This window comes from Colletotrichum navitas, assembly GCF_030913465.1.
Source record: "Colletotrichum navitas strain CBS 125086 chromosome Unknown LY79scaffold_59, whole genome shotgun sequence".
NCBI classification, from domain to species: Eukaryota; Fungi; Ascomycota; class Sordariomycetes; order Glomerellales; family Glomerellaceae; genus Colletotrichum; species Colletotrichum navitas.
The window spans coordinates 191,766-215,063 of record NW_026850605.1 but is presented as its reverse complement, the minus strand read 5'-3'; the positions used below and the strand labels follow the sequence as shown (position 1 = coordinate 215,063).

At 52.8% G+C, this 23,298-nt stretch overlaps 7 protein-coding genes across 7 annotated transcripts; 5 read left to right on the top strand and 2 right to left on the bottom strand.

Moving 5' to 3' along the window:
- Nucleotides 1–692: 692 nt before the first annotated feature.
- On the top strand, nt 693–2,019 carry LY79DRAFT_562786 (inositol phospholipid synthesis protein Scs3p). The gene is made up of 2 exons (XM_060558499.1): nt 693–1,707; nt 1,768–2,019. Exons 1-2 carry the CDS (start codon nt 817–819, stop codon nt 1,867–1,869), a joined length of 993 nt encoding a protein of 330 aa, XP_060411142.1. The 5' UTR covers nt 693–816; the 3' UTR covers nt 1,870–2,019.
- A 383-nt stretch (nt 2,020–2,402) lies between these two features.
- On the top strand, nt 2,403–3,465 carry LY79DRAFT_521629 (ATP adenylyltransferase; the record flags this gene model as incomplete). Its single annotated transcript, XM_060555365.1, has 2 exons — nt 2,403–2,531; nt 2,593–3,465. 2 exons carry the CDS (start codon nt 2,403–2,405, stop codon nt 3,463–3,465), a joined length of 1,002 nt encoding a protein of 333 aa, XP_060411141.1.
- A 338-nt stretch (nt 3,466–3,803) lies between these two features.
- LY79DRAFT_592498 (uncharacterized protein) lies at nt 3,804–5,417 on the bottom strand (the record flags this gene model as incomplete). Its single annotated transcript, XM_060561429.1, has 3 exons — nt 3,804–3,935; nt 4,041–5,066; nt 5,184–5,417. 3 exons carry the CDS (start codon nt 5,415–5,417, stop codon nt 3,804–3,806), a joined length of 1,392 nt encoding a protein of 463 aa, XP_060411140.1.
- An 8,830-nt stretch (nt 5,418–14,247) lies between these two features.
- On the top strand, nt 14,248–16,037 carry LY79DRAFT_592497 (cytochrome P450; the record flags this gene model as incomplete). The annotated part of the gene is made up of 6 exons (XM_060561428.1): nt 14,248–14,482; nt 14,543–15,057; nt 15,121–15,420; nt 15,475–15,582; nt 15,634–15,800; nt 15,857–16,037. 6 exons carry the CDS (start codon nt 14,248–14,250, stop codon nt 16,035–16,037), a joined length of 1,506 nt encoding a protein of 501 aa, XP_060411139.1.
- Nucleotides 16,038–16,848: 811 nt separating this feature from the next.
- Nucleotides 16,849–17,844, top strand: LY79DRAFT_672110 (NAD-dependent epimerase/dehydratase; the record flags this gene model as incomplete). The annotated part of the gene is made up of 1 exon (XM_060564006.1): nt 16,849–17,844. One exon carries the CDS (start codon nt 16,849–16,851, stop codon nt 17,842–17,844), a length of 996 nt encoding a protein of 331 aa, XP_060411138.1.
- A 114-nt stretch (nt 17,845–17,958) lies between these two features.
- LY79DRAFT_318646 (mannose-6-phosphate receptor binding domain-containing protein) lies at nt 17,959–19,544 on the bottom strand. Its single transcript, XM_060552387.1, has 3 exons — nt 18,880–19,544; nt 18,281–18,821; nt 17,959–18,223 (listed from the first exon to the last, which is right to left on the bottom strand). Exons 1-3 carry the CDS (start codon nt 19,242–19,244, stop codon nt 18,074–18,076), a joined length of 1,056 nt encoding a protein of 351 aa, XP_060411137.1. The 5' UTR covers nt 19,245–19,544; the 3' UTR covers nt 17,959–18,073.
- A 525-nt stretch (nt 19,545–20,069) lies between these two features.
- Nucleotides 20,070–22,351, top strand: LY79DRAFT_318659 (ergosterol biosynthesis ERG4/ERG24 family protein). Its single transcript, XM_060552388.1, has 3 exons — nt 20,070–20,342; nt 20,402–20,706; nt 20,757–22,351. Exons 1-3 carry the CDS (start codon nt 20,281–20,283, stop codon nt 21,860–21,862), a joined length of 1,473 nt encoding a protein of 490 aa, XP_060411136.1. The 5' UTR covers nt 20,070–20,280; the 3' UTR covers nt 21,863–22,351.
- Nucleotides 22,352–23,298: the final 947 nt, after the last annotated feature.

Below are 23,298 nucleotides of genomic sequence, written 5' to 3'. Positions count from 1 at the left end.
TATCTTTTATGCTGTAGGATACACACTTTGCATACCGGGAGTTTTGAGGTTTCTGGAAAACAGGCCACAGGTGGTTATTATACAACGTGGATTTGCGGAGACGAAGACGAGGGAACGGGCGGGATGGATTGACATTCTTGACACTTTTGCCTTGGAGGCACTTTGATACCACTCATACACGAATCACTTGATGTTGACCACTTCTGCTGCTCCTCGGCCGTGACTTGAGAACGGCGAACTACCTCGTGATGTGATGATGTCTTGCGTCAAACAGTACATCTTGACTCCTCCTAAGCCTGGTGCTCAAGTAAGGTAAGAGATATGCATACCAGTGACGCTATACTTGGTACTCATAGACGAACCTTTCAAGAGCTCTTTGGCGCACCCTTCCTCCTATCGAAAAAAAAAAAAAAAAAAAAACCACCAAACCTTTCCGAGGGAGGTGGTAGTGTGGCGTCGCAACCAAATCTTCTCTCCTCGACCTTGATGTTCCGTCGCAGTGTGTCCTCTCTCTCTCATTTCCTAGCACGCGGTGAGCCTCGGTTAGTGACATTCACCGAGATTCCAGCGCCGTGATTCGCTGGTCGGCGTCTCCCAGTGGCCGACTGTCCGATTTTTCAGCCACCGCGCTCCACTGTGAGGTACGTAACCCCCCTAGGTGCTTGTCCTTTGCTGATGCACCACCAACGTCATACTCTACCGTTCATTTCTTCCAACATCCGGCGCCCGTTCATCGTCATCCTACTCAACCTTGGCTTCCCCCTTGCCCTCTATGCGATAACGCACATTGCAAACGCTCACAAGCAGCTCTCTACAATGGACTCACCGCCCGCCGCCAACCTGCGGTCCAAGACCAGACGCGCACTCGAAAACCTCAACGGCGCCGCGACCTCGCCGCCCTCTCCTCCCCTCAAGACGACGCGCAACAGCCCTTACCTGCCCACGCCCGCCGAGACGATAGTCCTGTCACTGTTCCCCATAATCCTCTTCTTCGGCACCGTCTTTTCCATCCTCTCTCCCGACGTCCGCGCCTCGCGCTACGATGCCTCCACGCAGGCGCATTCCACCGCCACGGCGCCCTCGTACTTTGCGCGCAAATCGAACCTGTTCAACATCATCTTCGTCAAGCGCGGATGGTTCTGGATCACGGCCGCCTTCTTCGCCTTCCTACTCACCCACCCTGGTACCAAGAACGCGACCGTCCGGCTCCAGGCGACCCTCCGCTGGGTGCTCGTCACGACCTGGTGGTTCTTCGTCACGCAGTGGTTCTTCGGCCCGGCTATTATAGATCGGAGCTTCCGCTGGACTGGAGGCAAGTGCGAGCTCGCCGAGGACAAGGTCAGGATGGGCGAGGGAGACACCAAGGAGTTCTTCACTGCCGTCGCGTGCAAGGCCTCTGGCGGGCGCTGGAGTGGCGGACACGATATCTCCGGGCACGTGTTCCTCTTGGTCCTCGGTACTGGCTTCCTGTTGTCCGAGGTCGGCTGGGTGGTCATGCGCTGGAGAGGTTCGGGAAGGGAAGAGCGCAGCGTCGTCATGACGGACGGTGCCGTAAAGACGGCCACCGTCGAGGCTCAGGGCCTGAGGGGGAAGCCCGTATCCGGCGATGCTCTGGGCTGGGGCGGCAAGTTCGCTGCTGTCATCATTGGCTTGGGCTCTTGGATGCTGCTCATGACGGCCATCTACTTCCACACTTGGTTCGAGAAGGTATGAAACTACGCATATGCGAATGACGACACAGAGTAACCATACTAACGCATGTGGCAGGTCACCGGTCTTATTACGGCCATGCTTGCGCTCTATGGCGTATACGTTCTTCCCCGGTTCGTTCCTGCGTTACGACAAGCCGTCGGTTTGCCTGGTATCTAGGTTAGGTTAGGCCACGAGAAATACATTAGAGAAGAGAAATCCGAGGCATGTTGCCTGTATAATAGAGCCAATACCCATTTCAACTACGTTGCGAAACGCTGTTCCATGAATCCCTGTATCCTTTGTGATCATTCGTTTGGCTTCTTTGACTCCATGAGTAGCGCACGACGACAACTCCTGGAAGTGAGGATATGAAAACTCGGACGAGTCGGAGTGACAAGAACAACGGACAATAACTACCAAGATAGGAGGACTACCGCCCATAAACAAAGCCACCTTTCTTTGTGTCATCCGTTTCGGTGTCGAGACCTTCAACAATGGACAAGGCCTTGAGAGCTCAGTGGGGGGTGGGGGTGGGGGTCGGGGTCGGTCCGAGGTGGGGGGCTTCGTTTTCCTGCCCGTAATAGCTCCTGCCCCGAGTCAAGTCACAGAACATGACCTCATCCTCCGGCGTCCTCCCCCTTCCCCCCTCCCTTCAACATCGCAACACCACGGTCGGAAACCAGTCAACCATCCAACGTAGAGGACCGAGAATGTCGCCAATTAAGGCCCCGGTCAACCTTCCAGAGCTTGTCAGGGCCGCTTTCAACAACGCTCGCTCAAACGGCGACCTGACATACTACGCGACCCAGGTCACCGTGCTTCATGCCAGCTCGATCCCGGTGAGTCTGCATCGCCGCTACCTGTGACTCGCATGCAGCTGAATTGATACCCTCTCTGCAGTTCCAGCTCCGCTTCTCGCCCGCTTTGGCAAACAAGCCGACCGCGTCGAGGTCCAAGTCTGGCGAGCCCCGGAAGCCCTTCGATCCGTTCGAGAGCCCAGAGAAGGGCCCCCTGTTCATCGTCGACCTTCCCGATTCGGGTCATAACCTGGTTCTGAACAAGTTCGCAGTTGTGCCGCAACACTTCATATTGGCCACCAAGGAATTCAAGCAACAGACCCACCTCCTCGAGCCTCGTGATTTGGCAGCTACCTACGCTTGCATCGAGGCCTACAGACAATATGGACATGCCCATGAGGGAGGGGACGGCGAGCTATACGCATTCTTCAATAGCGGCCCGCACTCGGGAGCAAGCCAGCCACACCGTCACATCCAGCTTTTGCCTGTCGCGCGGATGAGGGACGGGCTGCCGGAGGACTCGCGGTGGGATGTGCTGACAAGACGCCTGGGCTCGTCCGAGGCCTCGGGCGTACCATTCTCCACCTTCGCAGACAAGATCCATCGCGATATGACGCCCGAAGAGATGCACTCCATTTATCTGTCACTTTTCAACTCGGCAGTCGAAGCGGTAATGGCCCATGCCGGCACTGTAAACGATCCCCGCGATGGCGATGCTCCCATCAGCTACAATCTGGCCATGACCAGCGACCGTTTGGTTGTCTTGCCTCGATTGGCTGAAGGGGCGAAGATCCGCCAGGATGGCACGCCGGTGGGCGAGCTGTGCCTCAACGGGACGGTCCTGGCCGGAACCGCTCTGGTGAAGAACGAGGCCGAATGGAACGTGCTGAAAGAAAAGAACGACGGCGTCCAGTTGTTGGAAGTCTTATCGAAAATCGGCCTTCCTGTAGATGGGGGACACGCTAGGAAACTGTGAGGCGGGGAGAAAAGGAGGGGGTAAACATGCCTTCCAGCCGCAAAAGGAAGAAGGAAAAAAACTCGCAGGCAAACATTTGCACAACGACAGGGCTCTCTAGCTGATTAAGTACAAGTAAGCAGGGGGAAGCAGCCATTCCATTCGACTTCGAAATCCAAAACTCGCTGTCGGACCACGCTCCCCGCATCGGCATGTCGCTTTTGTTGTCAAAAGTAAACCGCTCTGCTGTCGTTACAATTCTTCAATCACAAATCCGATCTCACATCGCAATGCATCATCCAACCTTACCCACACCAACGCATCACCCCATCACCCCGGAACCTTTCCGCCTGGCATCCCTATGCGGCCAGCACGAGTTCGTCCCATTTTTTGCGACACGTAGCATTTCCGAACAAGTACGAACCGCCGTTCCGTTGGATGTACTCCGCTACCTGCTTCCAGGGGATCTTGGTTGAGGAGGGATCGTTGCCCTTGGCGAACTTGCGGACAGCCCTTTGAAGCAGGTGAATCTGCACGTCACACCGGTCAGCTTGGTTAGGCAATTGATGTCACAAGGAGGGGGGGGGGGCACTCACGTCCTTATCGGTCCACTCGGGTTTCCGGACTCTGGCCTCTTTGCTTTTGGTGAGTGTGCGGTATCGACCGCGCAGAGTCGACTCGGCTTCGGTGAAGTTACCCTTGACCCGGATCTCGCGGTACGTCAGCCCGTCTTGCTTGGCCTTGAGCAAGTATTCATCCTTGGCAGAACGCTCCGCAAGATCTACCGGAGAGGGTTCTGTCGGGCAAGGTTTCGACTGCTTCGGCCGGAGTTCCGCCTTGTGCGTGGCAGGCAAGTGCTTGCGAGATGGAGACCCATGGCGGCATGAGGGGTTGCCTGAGTCGGCTCGCGACGACCGCGGATGGTCCGGAAGCTCTTTGCGCGGCCTTGGCGCCAGCATTTGCTGCGCCATAGGGTCGGACTTGGTGGCGGTGCAGCTACCATTGCTCTCCAGCATCGGAACCCTCGTTGCTTCTTGTTGATCTGCCATACAGCACTGGCGCCCAGAGAGCTGGTCTTGCGGTGTTGGGAAAAAGAGGAGGGGCGTCGGCTCAGAGAAGGGCGGCGGCGACGGGGGATCCCCTTTGGTGTTGGTGAGATCCTCGTGCACAAAGGAAGAGCTCGGGAAGGGCGAGTTGGCATACTCGAACTGATCCGAAGAACTGGGAACAAGTGCAGCACAACCGACCGGAACGAAGGGTTCGAGGAGGTTGGAGGCGCCTGCAGAAGAAAAGCTCCCAAAACTTGTGCCCGCGTCCGAGAGGGCAAAGCCTGCAGAGGACGCGGGCATGATTTGGTCCATGCTGTTCGGCGTCTGCATGGGGAGACCATCAATGCAGGCAGAATCGAATTGGAATTGCATCGGAGCAAACATGGATTGGATATCGGTCATGTCATGGACTCCAAAAGACGACTGCCATGGCTGGTTGGGATCCATCACTGGTCGTTTGTTTCCGGAAAAGCCATCCGGCCGTTGCACCCTTTGAAAAAAGATGCCGTGATCAGGGTCAGCATAAGGGCTGCCCGCGGTGCCGGCCAGGTACCTGTTCCGGAGTTGCTGGACCTGAGGCATGACGGGTCAGTCAATGGCTTTGGTTTTCCATCACATCTCAGAAGAAGCTTTGAGAGCGAACGGGGGAGCCGGTTGTGTGTAGATGGGGGGAGGGGGGAGCCAACGCACCTCGAAACTGTCTTGGATTCCGTCTGGCACGCCGGCAAAAGACCAGTCCTCGCTCGTCATGGCGCTCTGCTGTTGTATTGACCTGGAGCTCAAAGAATGCTTGCCGTTTCGCGCGATCAGTTTTCTCTGCCGTCTGTCGTTGGAGCGCTGTGGGACTTGGGCTTTCATGAGCTGCTTAAAGGCGAAGATGTCCGAGCCATGGAAGGCCAAACGGGGAGGAGCGCTCATAAACATCTTGGACGAAAGATTTCGAGGACTATGAGAGACGGCTGTGACGGATGGTTTTTTCCCCTTCTCACCGCTCCTTCCTCTAGGGCTCTGTCGGCGTCCCGTGCTGTCTCAACTTGCACGCACGATGTCGTCTTCCGGGCAGTGTTCTTTGATCGAAGAAGGGAAGTCGTGGAGGCAGTTCCGGCGGTCAATGAAGAATTCTGGGCGGGTGATGCAAGATGCAGCGTGGGATCCCGAGGAGTTCCACGGATGTGTGCCTGATGTATGTGGTGTTCGCTTCGACGGGAATAGCGGTATAGGGGTTCGTCTACGGCTAGCAGCCGAAGAGGTGGCAAGGCCGAACCGGTTCTCGTTCGTTCTCTCGCCAAGTTTCAAGAGAACGGGGATACTCAAGATGTTCGGGTTGACCAATGAGACAGACGGAGACGAACGACGAGCAGGTCTGCAAGAGGCTTAAGCTCGGGGAGGGTTATGACACAACAAAAGTGAAGAACCAAAAGGCTGGGGTGCATTCGATGACAGAACAAACCACCGAGATGAGAAGGGATTGCTGTGGTACGAATACAGGACTCAACAAGGAATATGAAAACAGAAGACGGGCTGACTGATGATCAACCAAGACATCATCGATTTGACGGGAGAGGCATTCTTTTCAACTACGAAGGGGCGGGCATAACCCCCCCGCTATTCCCTCCCGCGATCCTGGCATACATGGTTCGACCACAGCTACCACGGGACGATGAAACTACGGCGACGCTCCAGTCCCGATCTCCTGTTCCCGCACGAGCAAGTCTGCCCGGAAGAACCTCATACATGGCCTCAATGGACCATTTTGAGCAAGATGCGCATCCGAGGCGGCTGCTTCGACATTCGGCCGTATATGGAGCCTTTCCAGGCGCGGCAGACGAGGGAGCCTCGCCGTGCTGCAGGAGTCCCCCCATGGATTGATGCGGCCTGTGCATGGCTCTGATGCCGTAGCTGTAAATCTGTCAGTTTTCAGCCTCTTCTCATTTTGCCACCAAACACATGGTGCATGATACGTACTGGCTCCTGGGAAAAATCCACAACGCAGATTACGCGCGTATGTATAATGCTGGAGCGTGGTATCGCCTCAGGGATAGATGGATTATCAAGGTCAGTCAGTTTCCCTCAATCTGCGGACAGGTGGTTGGAATACGCTTCTGAGGCTGCGTTGAGCACCGTCGTGTTCCCGACCCACCTCGCTTTCTATGGCTTTGGCGAGCCAGGCCACATATGCAATTGTACGGGTCCCGTATCCCTGTTCTTCAAGCGAGGTCTTACCTAGATCAGAGATACGTTCCATGCTAATCCCGGCTACCCTCCGGCCCAGGTGGACTCTAGCGGCAAGCGTTTACTGTTGATGGTAAAGGTGGAAAGATGAAGATGGCAGACCCGTTCTCCGCGGTGTCGTAAGGGACCAGCACCTGCGTATCGAACGGCGTTTGACGCCAGCGCGCGGGTGGCAGACCTGGCATTCTGCCGTTCGCCGGTCCCAGATGCTGAGTGTTCTAATCCCGGACCTTTAGGCTTTGGGCCGCCTCTGGCAAAACAAGACCGGGCTCATGCAGAAAGAGACCCTACTACCTGGACCTGGCAAGCCCGGCGACGGTTCGACAGTTGGTCGGGGCTCGACTGCGTGGCGGGCCAGGTCCGGCGGCGTGTTGATTAGCAATGTCCTATGCACACTGTGTATGTTTTGCATGGTTTGCGGGCGATGCTGTGGGGAGGCAGTGCACACTGCCTATCTGATGATGGGAAACAGATGTGCGGGCGGCAATCGGTCAGAAGTCTCGATGCCAATCTGTCCCAAGATTCAGACCAGCCAATAGTAAACAGTGGAGAGATGCGGCGTCAGGCCACCATGAAGAGTTCCCTGTCCAATACCATGGAGTCCGTATCAAGTATGCATCTAAGCATCATGAAAGCAGGTGGTTCGGATCTCGAATGCCACGAGTAGGATCCACACATTCGACAGTTGAAAGAGACAACAAACCCACGTGTAAGACGGCAAAAGGCCCAACCAAACCCATCTCCAACTAGGCCACTTTTTGCTAATCTCTCACGGGCCAGGATTGTAGGTCTTCCGTTTCCCGGGCCGTGGAAGAGTCGAGATTGGACCCAGCACTTCTTTTGGGAACGGGTGGTTCTTCCGGGCCGGTGGAGAGGCCAGCAGTACCACCGACTTTCCGACTGGGAGTGGTCAAGATGCGACAAGGGTGGCGGAGAACTTGCATGGGTGGGGTTGAGATGGCTGCAAGACGGCGAAATCCATTCCTATTCCCTACCTACCTGCATGTGGGAAGTCCGGCATGTTTATCTCTCTGTCCCATGCATCTAGCAGGCAAAGGGGCCAAACCCAAAGGTGATGCGAGGTTCAGGGCCTTGGCAGGCAGCAGGCATTGCACGGATGAGGGGCAGACTCGGTTGGAATACTGACTTGTCATTTTCACTTCGTAAAGAAGAAGCCGAAATGAGATTCGTCTTTCGGTTTGCAGGCTGCGGAGGCGATTCGGGAATGAAGTCGATCCACCGGTAGACTTTCTCAGGTGAAAAGGTGAAAAACCGTCGGGCCTAATGGGAGTTGAACACCAGGACGTTGCCCATACAGAAAGCCTCTTGCCTGCAGCTCACAACAAGGCACTCTGGGTTTCCTCACATCGGCAGAGTACTGAGCCACTTCAAATCAAGCGAGCTCGTGGGCGAAGCCGGGGCCCCTGGTGGCCGAAGTAATAAAGCTCATTCTCACACAACGTCACTGTTCGTGCTGACTGAAAAGTCGGGTGTTTGGTACACAGGTTCTCAAGCTCGAACGCTTGCGTAGGGATGAGCTGACTACTAATCATCAAAAGCAACCACGCCACGCATACGCTACAGTGTGGCCGGGCCGTCCGTTCCCGTCCGCGGCCGCAGCTTTCCCCCCATCCCTGCAATGACTTCCCATCTTCAACCTTGCGGAATGCGAGACTCTGCCCAAGTAGCTGGCCTATCGACATGAAGTGGGACAGCGGCAGGGGTACCTATGCCGACTCCTCATGCGGGTCGCTCGATCTGCACAAGGTTGCTTCAGCTGCGACGAGCAAAAGATAGGTGAGTTGCAGGGACTGCTTAACGGCCTTGCGTGCCAATGAGGGTGCGGGTCGAGTGGTCACGGCAGCATGGAAAGTCACTTGCTCCTGGCTGCAGAAAACCGACTACGTCACAACGGTCCAGTGCCTCCATGGATAAGACCTTTTTCATAATTCCGGACCGGTTGGCGCTCAAGTTCCATGTAACGGTGGCTCACGGCAGCGAAATCCCAAGATTCCCAAATTGAGAGCCGGATCTGCAACGCCCGGGGTGGTCGATGGCGAGCTCAGGCCACATGCCGCGAACACCCGCCATGCTGCTATGAGTAATGATAAATGGGCGGAGATACGGCGTGGTAGGCAGATTCTGTCACTTGGGTGATCTCGATGCCAATTAGATCATCTTGATGGATCGAGCCTAGATCGCCCGCCGTAAAATGAGAAGACTCGGACCAGGTTAGGAGCCCACGTTCTGGAAACCGAGGCAAGTATTCTCCACCCTCTCTGTGAGTGTGCTGAATCATACGGTCACACCATACCCCTTTTCTGGCGAGATGTGTGTGCTTGGTTTGATTGGATCAACACTCTCCCGCTTGGTATCCAAACAGCGGTACCTACTTGCGTGGCTGGCTTGAGTCGACTTCTTGGGAAAAGGGTGGCGGGAAGAAATTCTGCCGGTTAGTTCGGGGAAATCAAACATTTTGCTTATATCTCTCCGGAACAAGCCGCAGATGTGCCGGTGATTTGCTTTTTTTCTTTCTTTTTCTTCTGCTGAGCAACTGCGGCGGCGGATATGGCTTTCTTGCAGCAGGACGGCATGTACCAAGTTTCCCCCTTTCTCTTGACTCACGCATGGCTGAACGGTCCCATTTCACGGGACGGCAAACCACTTGTACCTTGGGGCACATGCGGCTCTGGCCGTATGAGTCCTTGTCGAAACCGGAGAGCCGTGTCTTGAACTTGCCCTCAGAGTCTTCGCAGGTAGCTCTGTCGCCTTGCCGGTTCAGTTTGTACATGACCTGTTTGACAGTCGCCACAGGGAGCAAACGCCGTCCTGGCGAGACAAAACAGACGGCCAGCCCGTTCACGCCCCCCGCCCCCCCATGCCCATTTTCTGTCGCCACCAGGGAATGCAAGGAACTCTTTAAGCCACACGACGCCGGTTTCTGAGTCTTGTCGGCGTATTTGATAGACCGTCATCCACGAAGCCCCGATATAATGCCAGATGGTTAATACAAAGGCCGGTTCTACAAGGAAAATACCCACTCCTTCGGCCACCCTGCTAGGCAGTCAAGATGAATCATGCGGATCTTCGGAACGCTAACATCTGCGGTACAAGTCGGCTTGGTATCGTTTTGGTGCTGTTCACCTTGAGTCGTTGCTTGGCTGACGTTCCCAGCCTCGTTGATAGTGGCTACAGCCCTCGGCCATGATCTTGTGCTCCATGCCGCTTCCCAATGTCCAATTTGAACTCAAACCCCTTCTATGTGAACAAAGGTAAAACAGCGATGAGCTGTGAGTGCTTGCCGATCATGTTGTCATGTTTGTTTGGCTCATAATCACGATGGTCAGATCTTACATGACGTGCTGGAGCACAAGTATAATCATGTCATTGTACAAACATTGATTATCAAGCTAGTATTTCACATGACATTGAGCACGCCTGTGGAAAGGCCTTCAAATCCAGGTACATGACAACTCGATTACTTAATCACTCATTATCCAGCTTCGAGCTGACTTAAGTTTTGTACTCCTACATATCAACATAGTTAATTAACTCTCCAAATGGCTAGTTGTTTTCCGTCATCCTCCCCCCCTTTTTTTTCCTTTTTTTTCTATTTGTACTAGAAGTACGTGATTGTTCTATTATGCTTGAACCATCAATGCGCCCAATTATACTTGCGAATACGACTATACCCATCAATAGTTGCAAATCAGTGAGCGGATAGCATCTGCGTACAGCGTTGAGGGGAGATTTGCTTGGATCGCCGACTCTCTTGCCAGCAAAAATCTATGCTTCCACGGAGCTGGCAGAATCTTGCAACGGAACTCATGAAGCGCGCTATAACTTGGAAGCAATATGTGTTGACGAGTTGTTTGCTGTTTAGTGACCTTTTGACTTCGCCTGATTGTTAGTATGCTATGATTCATGAGACGTGTTATCCGTCCGGTAAAAGCTATATTTGACATAGAAAGAGACCTTGTTTCGTTGGTATCCAACCACCCGGGTTCCAAAAAAAAAAAAGAAAAAAAAGCAGAATACCTTTCACCATCTACCCACCACCACCACCACCACCATCACCACCACCACCATCGCAATAGGCCACCTAGCCCTCGATACACTAAAAAAAGGCGCAATTACGAGGCTCTCGTGGATATCTCGAGGCCAAGGGCATTGAAGACAAGAAGAAGGAGCTTCTTAGACTGGGATATAAAACGACAAGTTTCTAAATTGATCGTATTCGTACTGTTTTGGTGCTATTAAAGAAAGGTATCATGTTTCTTGGAGCTCCACTGCCAATATAATATACCACATGGGATGAGACTTACCAGTGCCCATCCCGCGTGGAGATAAATGGGTTGTTCGAGACTTTGGGACCTGACTAATGATATCTCGGGCTCTTGTTCAAGTCGGCCGTAACGAGTGTTTTGAAAAGTCCGTAGACGGAAGCAGCTTTCTTGTGTTTCAGGAAAGACAGAAGCATCAGATGAGAACAAATCCATCTGAATGGCTTAAGGATAGTACAGGAAACAGGTGAGCATGCCTCTCTCGATTCTTACACTGCGATGAAAGGCAAGTGCTGTACCACTGTGTCCTTCACGCCCATATCCACTAAATGACGCTGTGTTGCAATCATAGTATCTCTTTTTCCAGTGTTCAAGCCAGAGTTGTTTCTCACTACGGGGAAATTGAGGTTGAAATCAACCTAGCCCTAAATGGAAGGATATTTGGGTTTACCAATGAAAACCAGTCCATTCGGCCGGGTTGCCTGACCTCAGATAGACTTCCTTGGCAAACCGGCCTGTAAAGTTCTCGCAAAGTTTCTCGGTCATGTCTTAGTGCCAGCTGATGTTCATTAGAAAGGAAGTCACCGAATAATACGTTGTGAAGTTAGGGTCTCTTAATACACCCTGTGACAACCTTGCTCCGATCATGAGCTAAACTTCGGTCATGATGCCATTCATCCTTTCTCCTGGAGCCTTGATCTCATTGTAGACCAAAGAGGCAATCAGAAACCCCACAATTATACCTTTTGAGTTAAGTATCCAGAGTGACGACATATGTTGTCGACTATACGTGGTTCACGGCATGGTGCCGGGTGGCTGGTCATCAACCTATCACGCTGATAGGACGGCCCCATCAAGCTACAGATTCTCTAGCCATAGCAGAGAGTTGCGGCCATTTTTGTTAACATGCGATGCTTAAGTACAGAGCAAGTTGCAACTTGTAATTCCATCGTCGCTAGGCTGCAAAATTCCCGGTTGTGAATACTTCGGCTCAGTAACCGTAGCCTGAATGTGACCACGTCTGTACATGTATCAATTATCCCGAGAAGAAAAGTCTTCAAACCCCACAAATCAACGGATACTGTCTTCACGGCTCGAGAGCGAAGTTTCACCACTAGGAAAGGCAGCCCTTGCCGGCATATTAAGGAGTGGAGCGACCGACAATCATTAAATTGCAAGGATAGGTAAGCTCGTTGTACACGGTGTTCCGGTAAACTCTTCAAGCTGGATGGCGAGCTGGAAATTCTGGCGAAATCTGGCTATACACACTAACGTTCTCCTTGTATATGAATTGCGGTGAAATATACATCCCAAGTACTGATGCTGTTATAAATGCTTTTGCAATAGCGTTGAGTCTACAAAGACCAGAATAATCGGCACCACATAGGTATTCACCTGTCTGGCAAGCCTGTCCAGACGACACTACAAGAATAGCATGACCCTGAAACTCTTGACTACGGTGAATCAGACGGCTGCCGCTTGACGCTTTGAATGATGTTGATACTTGGACAAGAGATGGAAACTTCGAGTATCTTCCCTTGGCAGCATTGTGCACATACACAGAAAAATTCTCAGAAGCAAAGACATTTCACAACAATCATCTGACTCAAGGCAGCTTATGAACCCGCAGCTTGTCAATTTGGCTCACGCGTTTGCTGTAGCCTTTGCTGCAAAGAACGAGTTTGGCGTTGCCTCCCAGTCGGTGGAACACAACCGATTAATGGTGCGACCCAGCTTGAACTCAGCAGACCGATGGTCAAAGGTCCCTGGGTATGTATGGCCAGCCCCGATTATTCAGCTCATGAGTACAGAATGACTCCCTGCTTGCCGGCTGGCCTTGCCGAACTGGCCCCTCTGATCTGCCCGTCGTTAATCTAATGGCGTTCTGCGATCTTTTGGAGAGCAGCCAAAGAGTTATGATTGGTTGGCCAAAGGAGATGGTGTGAGGCAGCGAAAGGTAGGCTACAGAGTTCTGGAGAGGGTTTGAATTTATTTGCTGAAACAAAAAGTCTAACATGGCCTTACATGGACGAGTCCTCGACGAAGTTGTGCTAAGCGGGACTTTGAAACATACTCCAAAGTTAATTTGCGGTTCAAAACCCGATTTCATCGACATTTGTGCGCGATCTTCCTTTGAGATACACTGAAGCTTGTCATACCTGGCTAAATCGTGCCGGGGGACTTTGCGATGCCAATACTGGATAAGCTGATCTTTGGAAAGCAAGGGGGACATACTTTGCCGAGTGGCGGTGTTTGAGCGAATGAGGAGGTTGATCTTCACATTATGTTAGAGCAGCAGTGGATCGGACACCTCGTTCTCACGCTAGGCTTAGTTCATCGTATGATATGATCGACGTCCATTGCGTTGGGAGTTAAAGATAACGGAACTGCTGGCCTGTATGAGATTTTCTTGAGACATTCTCTTGATATTCTATTACTTTTTATTTGCCAATTTCCGGTTGGATAACTCGTCCAGCTCATCCTGCCAAGTCTCACTCTCCCCACCTCAAATCAGAAGATGACCAGGCTGCAATGACGATTGGGAGCTTCACGGAGTTTTCGTCACTTTTCAGGCATCCACTTGGCAGCCGCTAGCTGCAAGGTAAGCGCGCTTCCGGTTACAAATAAAAACCAGAGGCATTGGGTGGTTCTGGTCGGGGGCCGTTGGGGGCCATAGCTACGCCTCGTTGCAACTCTGCAACCGTCCCAAAAGCCTGGCATCACGCAAGTAAGCCGGCCCGATCACGCAAGTAAGACGGCCCCATCACGCAAGTGAGACGGCCCATGGGACCAGCCGACAAGGCGGAAGTAAAACTCCTAGGTAACAAATACCGCTTCTAGACTACAAACACCGAAAGGGTAGGCATCTTTGCCTGCAGCTTGGCTACAGCCTACGTGTGAGCTTCAGCCAGTTCTGCTGCACTACCCTACACCAACATCCAGCTTCGATTACAGAAGTTCTTCAAGCCGAACCAGTTGGGGTCGATTTAGGATGGCGCAGGCATATTGTTGCTGCAAGGGTTGCAGATCCAATTGTAAGTAAGCTGATTTGGACGAGCTTCATGCCGTTTGCAGCAATAGCTGTATCGTTCTGCGAATGGTGCGTTAAACTACGTGGCCATTCAATCCTCTAAAGAGCTCAATAACTGATATATAAAGGTTTGCGTTCTCTTCCTCGACGACGCATCTGGTTTCCCAAAGACTACAGGACGCAAACCAGCCCCTCTATCGCACTCGTCATGACCTGGTTTCTCTCTTCCCAGACAATTTTGTGTCTTAGAAACCTCATGATCAGGTTGGTATGCTCGATCGCTCTTTGCCTTATCGCCAAGTACGTCTGGCGGGCGTTTCTCTCCCCCCTAGCGAAGTTTCCTGGGCCACGAATTGCCGGCATCACAAAACTCTACGAGGCTTATCATGTCCTTGTCAAGAATGACTGGCTTGAAAATCTGGTCTCACTTCACGAGAAATATGGTATGGTCTATTTTCTTGATACCATATTTGTTGCACCGCATGCCTGATACTCTATCCCAGGGCCTGTCGTTAGGATCGGACCAAACGAACTCCATTTCATTGATCATCAGTTTTGCTTAGAGCATCACAAGCGCGCAGACCTTTTAAAGTGCGATAACTATTACGGTCTTCTCGGTAAACTCCTGGGTGGCCTGGCCAGCGCGACCAAGCACTCGAGGAGAGCAGCGGGCATGCGCCCAATCTTCTCTGGGCAGACCCTCGCCGAGTTCGTTCCCACTCTGGACAGACACCTCGAATCCCTGCATTCGCGCCTCACGGATGCTGCAGTGAACAGCCAAGTCGTCAATATGACATACCTCCTCTGGGCTTTCACCAACGATGTTATGATCTCGTACCTGACTGAAGAGGACTACGGGTGCCTCAAAGCTTTTGACTTGAAAGCCATTCACGATTCCACGCGAGCTTTCAGCGCCATCGACCTTGCCACAGTCCTCAGGTGTATGCCTCCCGTCAAACTCATCTTTGACTATGTTCCTGCTCTCCGGCGCTACTCGCCCCTTGGATGGTTGGATTCTGTAAGACATCCTTAGCCAGGAAGTACAACCACTCTTATCTTCGTTTTCTGACATGAATTCTAGTTGATCGGTTCACATGTTAAGCCCATAGTCAAATCCTGGGATAGTGAAAATAGTCATCAGGGTGTTTTGGCTCGTATTTTCAGCGAGGTTGGCAACGAGACTCACACCATTCATGAGTCGTCCCAGGCAATCTTTATCGGCAACGAATCACTTCTAAGCAACCTGACTTTTGTTCTCCACCATCTTATCAAAAATCCAGAATGTGTGAAGAAGATTCGGGCTGAACTCGATACACTGGACCTCGGATTGTACGGATATAGAGTGTGGAGAGATCCCAAATCGGTACAACTAAGATATCTTGTACGTACCATCTTTCGCGATCCATATGGCAATTTCTCACCATCGCAACACTAGGACGCAGTATGCAAGGAGTCAACTCGGTTGAGTTCACCGAGTTGGCATCGACAACCAAGACAAAGCAAACAACCAGTCAATTATCAGGGTACAATGATACCTGCGATGGTAAAGCATCTCACCTGCTTTTATGGTGCAAACTATTCTAATACGTGGCAGGCCAGCATAAGCTTCACATTGAGCTTGCTTGAGCACGACGCTAAACTATTCCCCGAGCCGAATGCCTTCAAGCCCGAAAGGTGGCTTGGGTACAGTCAGCAAGCAAAGGCAACTAAAAGTCATTCCGTCACGTTTGGCACTGGCACAAGAACATGTCTAGGACAGCAGTATGTTTTTTTCACAATGCATTTAGTGAGTTGGCTTACCGACTTACCATAACCAGTATTGCGCACAGGGTTCTACGCAAAACAGTCGCACTTATCGTGTACAACTTTAATATTTCAGTGTGGGACGAAAGCCTCGACAAAACGGAGGGATGCCGATACTTGAGCACCTATCCAACAAAAGGTCAAGAGGGCTACATGAGAGTTCGATTGACTCCGAGATTCAATCGCAGTGCATAGCGGCAACGAAGTTTGTTCTCACCGTTATTATTCCCTAGAAGCCCTGTGTTTATTTCGTTAATATCCCCATGTTGTACAACTACACTTGGGATATGGAATCTTTTTCAGAACAAACCGTTAATTTTATTGTTGTTCAAAATGGATACTGACTTGAAAATGAATCATAATAAGCCCTTTTTGTTGCTAAATCATACTTGAGTCTTCGGAGCCAACCCACCCTGCGCTGGTCTCAACTCATCCGGTGTAACTTTCCCAGGTTTGAATTCCCACGAGCTTCTTGGTCACGAAGTGTCCAGACCTGGGCCGCTTTGCCGATGGAAATCCGTGGGTCGCTGGATATTCGATTGAGATGATCAAAGCATGCTAGTATGGCACTCGGAGACATGTCCGGCCCCCACAGAGCATTGCTGGTAGGCCAACGAAGCATGCCGCGCGGGGCCGTAGATATTGTGGGGCAGGCTACCACTGCCGGACTTCTCCCCGGTGTGGAGATCTCAGTCTACAGCCAGAATTGGCTAACATAACGGCTCAATTAGAGCTGCCTGCTTGTGCTGTGATGGACGCTTTAAAGCATTGCTCTAGAAGCTTACAAGAGTACCAGCGGAGAGCGCAGGGTTATTGTAGCAATATTCGATATTTGCAATACCTTGAGAATTGCGAATTGTCATCTGAACGTTGTCCGCTCAGACTCTCTCTACGAGCCAAGGAAATAGACAAATCACTATCCAAACCCAAGAAATTAATAACAATTATATGCGTAACGACTATAACCACACGCAGCCTCATCACATCGCCTATGGTTTCTTTCAGAATGGCATCTGAAGCAAACCATATCCTCATCACGGGTGCTGCCGGCTTCATAGGCCAGGAGCTGATCACCGCCCTCCTCCTCTCTTCCCCCTCGATCCATCTCACGGCAACAGACATCACGACGCCGCGCATCCCACCAGGATCCATCGCCCATGCATCCCGCGTAACAGCTGTGCAAACAGACCTCACTTCCCCCGAGGCAGTTGCGTCCCTCCTCGCGCATCACTCCCGCTTCAACGCGATCTATCTCCTCCATGGCATCATGTCCGGCGGCGCCGAGGCGAATCTTGACCTCGGCCTCCGCGTCAACCTCGACAGTCACCGTTTCGTTCTTGACGCGCTCCGTCAGGAGACCTCTCCGCACCGCGGCACTGTCGTCATCTTCCCCAGCTCCCTGGCCGTCTACGGGCCCGCGGCGTCGGGGCAGGTCAACACCGAGTCGACGTTCACGACACCGCAGTCCTCGTACGGCGTGCAGAAGCTCATGATAGAGACGCTGCTCGGGGACTACTCGCGTCGCGGGCTCCTGGACGGGCGCATCGTGCGGCTGCCGACCATCATCGCGCGGCCTGGGGCGCCGAGCGCCGCGGCCTCGTCTTTTGCATCCGGCATCGTGAGGGAGTCGCTCAAGGACGAGGAGAACGTCTTGCCTGTGCGGCCGGAGCTGGCCATGTGGGTGTGTTCGCCGAGGACGGTGGTGGGCAACTTGGTGGCGGTCAAGGACATTCACCGTGACCAATTTGGACGGTCCAGGGTCGTCAACCTTCCGGGAGTCACCGTTACGGTTGCTGATATCCTGGATGCCTTGGAGACTATCGGGGGTAAAGAAGCACGAAGCTTGGTCAGAGAGGAGAGGAACCCCCAGATCGAGGCAATTGTGGAAAGTTGGCCGGCCTTTTTCGACGTTTCAAAAGCGCTCAGCTTAGGACTTGCTCAGGATGGGGACCTGATCACGACTGTAAAAGATTTCGCTACGCGACTTCAAGCAGGACTCTAGATTCTATACCCCGTATTTTCCTGGGTAGTGATGATGGGCGCTATGCGCGCTTATCAGATGGATCGTCTTGTTGAATTTCATGAATCGTTTATACATGTTAGTGGGTATCTAGATGGTTGCCTGTGACTCATTTACATTCCCGAAGAATATTCCGCAGCTCCAATACACAGTCTGTGATTGATGGAACAAGTTTAATCTACAATTCTTGAGCTAAAGTCCGTTTGACTGTCTAATCATCCCATTCCTCATCGAGCTGGTCTATCAATCTGTTCTCGTCCTCACGATTGCGCGCTCTACTGGGGGAGCCAGACAGGTGGCGGTAACCCCGCCTCCCAGGCAGAAGTTGCGCGCACGAAGAGGTTGCGATGATGAAGTTGTCCTGTAGGCTGTAATTAGAGGAGGCTTAAGACGTGGCGGGTACAGGTAAACAACTTACACTGACAAAACTCCAGATCCCAGCCCACAAACTGTAATTTGGGAGCTGGCGCCAACCTCGGGCGTGCGCGACGGTTCTTTGGTAAAAGACACCACCGCCAAAGTAGACCATGACGGCAATGACGAAGATGATGGCAAAAACGCCCCCGGGACCGACGCTGCCCGGCTGGTGGGGCTCAGCCCGCGGACAAGCGTGCTGCGAACGAGCCTCGAAGAAGTATGCGCAGTCATCTGGGTCGGAGCCGACAAAGGAGATATGAGCAGCTCCACCGACCTGCTCGGTATCGCAATGGAAGGAGATTGTGGCGGACTTGCGACGGGGGTTCGAATCCGCGTCGTCCTTGGCCACGGAAACTTTCTTTTCGCTGTTGTTGAAATATTTAAGAGGTGTAGCTTCGTCATCGTCGTCGTCGGCGTACTTGTTGTAGGAAGCATCGGCGTGGACCTGAGATCGCTTGGATTTGCTCTTGTCGCAGGGCGAGCCGTTTTTGTATTGGAGCACAAGTATACGCCCTCGAGTTTGGACGTCCATAGACGATGACCTTTGAGTTGTGCTCGTTAGCTCCCAGTCATTTGTGATTCGCACCACTCGATACGCACCCTATCGAGTAGGTCTCCCCCTTGTACGTGTAGTACGCGCTGACATTCTTGGCTTCGGCCTTTGTCAGCCCCTCCACATCATCGAGGGGTTCAATGACAGGGGCACAGATATTGAGGGTAAAGTTCCGGTTATAATCCCAGCCTCTAGCGTGGTAGTCTGCAGTGATGATCCCCTTTGACGATTTTCCCTCTTCAGGCTTGACGGCGATGTCGGGTCGCAAGTCGTAGAAGGCTCCGGCGCCGCTCTTGGATGCTGCAGTGCATGCCGGGGCGCTCGTGGTCGTTGAAGAAGCTGAGGTATCAGCGGCGCGAGCTGTCGCAGCTGCGAGAAGCAGAACAAGCCTTGAGGAATGCGGGAAGTGCATGCTTATGTTTCGCCGCAATGTGGATCGGGATCCGTTGAAATGAGCGTTCGATCGCGACGTTGGGAAGCGCCTCGGGAGCGCGGGGAGGTCGGTCCGGCGGGCTTCTATGGCATCAGTTGAAGAAGTGCGAGGTCTGGAAAACCGCAATGAAGAGACAGATGCGAGAACCACACACTGTATGAGAGTATCGAGCAAGGGAAATGCAGTCGAAGTCCAGGTGGGGGGGGGAGAATGTGTCAAGATGCAAAATGTCAGAAATGCTAGTGTACTTTGGTCGAAATCATTCGTTAGCTTTTGGATGCAGGGAACGGCGGGATTGACCAGAGTGTGGGCATTAATTGGTGGATGGAACGTCCTTGCAGCGCCGCCGGACGCAGGGCACCCAAGAGGAGGATCCACTTATACGTGCCACGTGACCGTTGCTGGTTTCGTCTATCTTAGTCAGCGTGTCATCTCTACCGTACGGAGTAATTGGCTCAACTTTCGGCACCCTGTACGCTCCTTGCAGGCCTCAGACGGGAAGGATTCGGTTTCGACATTGAAATGGCCAATGATTTTGAATACAATCAAGTGTCGCTCTTGTTGGATAGTCAATGCCAATAAAGTTCAATGAAGAGCACCTTCGGTTCCAGCTTCCGGACCGCCTGGCATGCTTTGTGGGCTGTCATCCGACAATTACACATTCCTTTCCGAGAGCTGTTTCCTCGGTGGAACCACCCCCCGAGGGGAAAGCGTGGTGTCGGATTCGGCGCGCCCCAATGAGAGCATTAAAGTTTTCCCAGCGTCATCGAATCAGGCACATGGGACCACTCGGAACACCACAGCCCCGGCGCGCAACACTCTTCGAGAGCTTCACTGTCGCATTCTTACCGACCGTTGACTGGCGTTGTGGGGTACAAATACATTCTACTCAATCTTGAAGAATCTTCGCCTTCGACAATAGCACCAACGCTAGCACCGATCACAACGCGAAACTCCATCCGAAGCTTTCTTTTGTTGACCGAATCCTGTACACCCGCGACAGGGGCAGATCAACATGGCGTCCAAGTCCAAAAAAACTCTGGCTCAAAAGCCGCATGGTTACGAATTCGGTGGACCGTAAGTAAATCGGGCCTCGAATCTCAGCATCACTACCTCAAGCTAACATGCTCTGGCAGCATCGGCGCCTTCTTCATCTCTTTCGGACTCCCGATCCTCGTCTACCTCTTCATCTTCAGCTGTAACGATGTCTCCGGCTGTCCCGCGCCGTCCCTGCTGAGCCCCTCAACCCTGAAACTCGACCAACTGAAGCGTGAGGTCGGATGGCCCGAGGAGGGCATTTGGGGCCTGGGAAGCGTCAAGGTCACCGTTGCCGTCTTGGGATACTATCTTTTCAATGCGCTCCTCTACCGCATACTCCCTGGAGCCGAGGTCGATGGTGTTGAGCTTGCTTCCGGTGGTCGTCTCAAGTACCGCTGCAACTGTAAGCGGTTCTGGGGTCTTTGTCGTGTTAAACGTCACTAACCGGCGCAGCCTTTGCCTCCAGCATGTTCATCTTGACCGTCTGCCTCGCCGGCACCATTGCCCAGGGCGCCGAGTTCCCCCTTTGGACCTTCATCATCGATAACTACGTACAAGTCGTCACCGCCAATATCCTCATCGCATATGCCCTGGCCATTTTCGTGTACGTACGGAGCTTCAGCGTGAAGCCGAACAACATGCAGCTACGCGAACTCGCTGCTGGCGGACACACGGGCAATATGGTTTACGACTTCTACATCGGACGGGAGCTCAACCCCCGCGTTACGCTTCCCATTCTCGGCGAAATCGATATCAAAGAGTGGATGGAAGTTCGACCTGGCCTGCTGGGCTGGGCTCTGTTGAACTTTGCATGGATGGCCAAGCAGTACCGGACCTATGGCTTTGTTACCAACAGCATCATCTTCACCTCGGCAGTTCAGCTTGCGTATGTGATTGACTGCTGGTGGAATGAGCCCGCGATCTTGACCACCATCGACATCACCACGGATGGCTTTGGTTTCATGCTCGCTTTCGGCGATCTCGTCTGGGTGCCGTTCGTCTACTCGCTGCAGACACGCTACTTGGCTGTGTACCCCAACTCTCTGAGCCCCTTGGAAATGGCCGGCATTGTTGGGGCCATCGGCGTTGGCTTCTCCATCTTTCGTCTGTCCAACAGCCAAAAGAACGCATTCCGCAACAACCCCGACGACCCCAGTGTGTCCCATCTCAAGTACATGGAAACGAAGGCGGGAACTCGCCTCCTCGTCTCGGGCTGGTGGGGGGTCGCGCGACACATCAACTACCTCGGCGATTGGCTGCAATCGTGGCCTTACTGCCTGCCCACCGGCATGGCCGGCTACACGATCGTTTCTGCCGGCACGGGATACGCCGAAGCCGGACTCGAAGGTGCCTTCAAGATGGCCGATGGGCGCGAGGTTATCCAGGGTGCCGCGCGGGGATGGGCGATCCCCATCACGTACTTTTACATTGTCTACTTCGCCGTGTTGCTGATTCACCGTGATCGCCGCGACGACGAGAAGTGTTCACGTAAATACGGCGAGGACTGGGAGGAGTACAAGAAGATTGTGCGTTGGAGAATCGTCCCTGGTCTCTACTAAGAGCCCGCGAAAGGATGGCATGGCAAGTTTCGGGAAACAGGCCCGGTGAAAAGGGCACGATGGATCTGTCTTCGGGCCGTTTCTTCGAGTTGCGGGGATCGTGGAGCCCGTGGGAAGCATGACCTGGTCTAGGGCGTAATCTGGTTCTACATCGTGCATCGTCCGGGTGGTGCTAGTCGTTGAGAACTAGGGTACGCAACCTCGGCATTGGCGTCGTGCAACGGTTGTGCCTGTGGCGTTGATTCGTCCAGGGCGGATCTTACGGCGACAGTCTGAACTATTACGTAGGTAGACAGTCTATAGCGGTTACTGCAAGCTTCTTTTGCGCCTTGTCAACAAACGCAGCCACACACGTAGCGACGTCCCGACTTGGGACAGATTTCGTGGCAAACAAGAACGTACGAACCCATAAGTGAGACCGCCTCTCACGTGGTTAAGTGCAGGCGGAACGTTGCCTGTGTCTATGTTGCCAGCATGCGCTAGACAAGGTAAACACATGACCTAATGATCGTAAAGAGAGGATCCCGTCACCTCTCGCCCTGACAAAAAGATATCACAGCTGTAAACGGGCCGAAAGAGTCGGGAACTCCACCCCTTGGCATTGGGTCGGTAAGTTCATGCTTATTTGCACTAGTTTGAGGGCCTAAGATGAGCCTAGGTATGGTAGATGAACCTTGATGGGGAACTGGGTTACTTGCTTTTTTCCTCGTCGTTTTCTTGTTTATTCTTGTCAACAATGCCTCTCCATCCTGGCTATTGCCATCAATTTCTGATACTGATCCCTTCCCTGTCTCATCCTGGCTGTCTGCACGTTAGGATGGAAGGGACGATAACAAGCAATATATACCTGAGGAAGAGCACCTGTCCGAGAAAGAAAGAAAGAAAAAAAAAAAGGGAAGGGGGAGAGAAGCGAGAAGCCAGCCTAGATTGATCAATTAGCGGGACGACATGCGGGGAAGGATGAGGGGTAGCGACGATGGAGAAACTAAACCGTATCCATACTTGCACAGCGTATGTGTGTGCCGTGTGTGTTTGTGAGTGTGTGTGTGGAGAATTTTGGGTGAGAGTGTCAGCCTGGGCAAAAGGCGGGGGATGCATGTGTTGGTCATGGGGGCGGAGCCGGACGTGGCGTCATGTACACTCATTCCCAGCGGGGTGAAAGTGACTTTCATTAACGATTGAACTGCATCGTACGGAATACACAAGTAAGGTAGCGCCTACATCTGCTAGCCAGTCTGCGGCAAGTCATGTTTTTTTTTTTTTTTTTGCCTGGATTGTTTCTTCTTTCAGATGAAGGATTAGTCAATGATCTAACCGGCAATTAAGCATGAAGCTGGGAGATGAGACGGTCAATCGAGAAACGTGGCGAAAAGGGGGCCCGACTCAGGCACGATTTTAGAGTTCATGTTCGAGTCGCCCGTTGCATCGACGTCGTA

Coding starts and splice junctions, on each gene's coding strand:
- LY79DRAFT_318659 (XM_060552388.1), top strand. CDS start 20,281: ATGGCGTCCAAGTCCAAAAAAACTCTGGCTCAAAAGCCGCATGGTTAC. Junction 20,343..20,401: donor GGTTACGAATTCGGTGGACC/GTAAGTAAATCG, acceptor ATGCTCTGGCAG/CATCGGCGCCTTCTTCATCT. Junction 20,707..20,756: donor TCTCAAGTACCGCTGCAACT/GTAAGCGGTTCT, acceptor TAACCGGCGCAG/CCTTTGCCTCCAGCATGTTC.
- LY79DRAFT_318646 (XM_060552387.1), bottom strand. CDS start 19,244: ATGCACTTCCCGCATTCCTCAAGGCTTGTTCTGCTTCTCGCAGCTGCG. Junction 18,822..18,879: donor GGGGAGACCTACTCGATAGG/GTGCGTATCGAG, acceptor CACAACTCAAAG/GTCATCGTCTATGGACGTCC. Junction 18,224..18,280: donor GGATCTGGAGTTTTGTCAGT/GTAAGTTGTTTA, acceptor TACAGCCTACAG/GACAACTTCATCATCGCAAC.
- LY79DRAFT_562786 (XM_060558499.1), top strand. CDS start 817: ATGGACTCACCGCCCGCCGCCAACCTGCGGTCCAAGACCAGACGCGCA. Junction 1,708..1,767: donor TCCACACTTGGTTCGAGAAG/GTATGAAACTAC, acceptor CGCATGTGGCAG/GTCACCGGTCTTATTACGGC.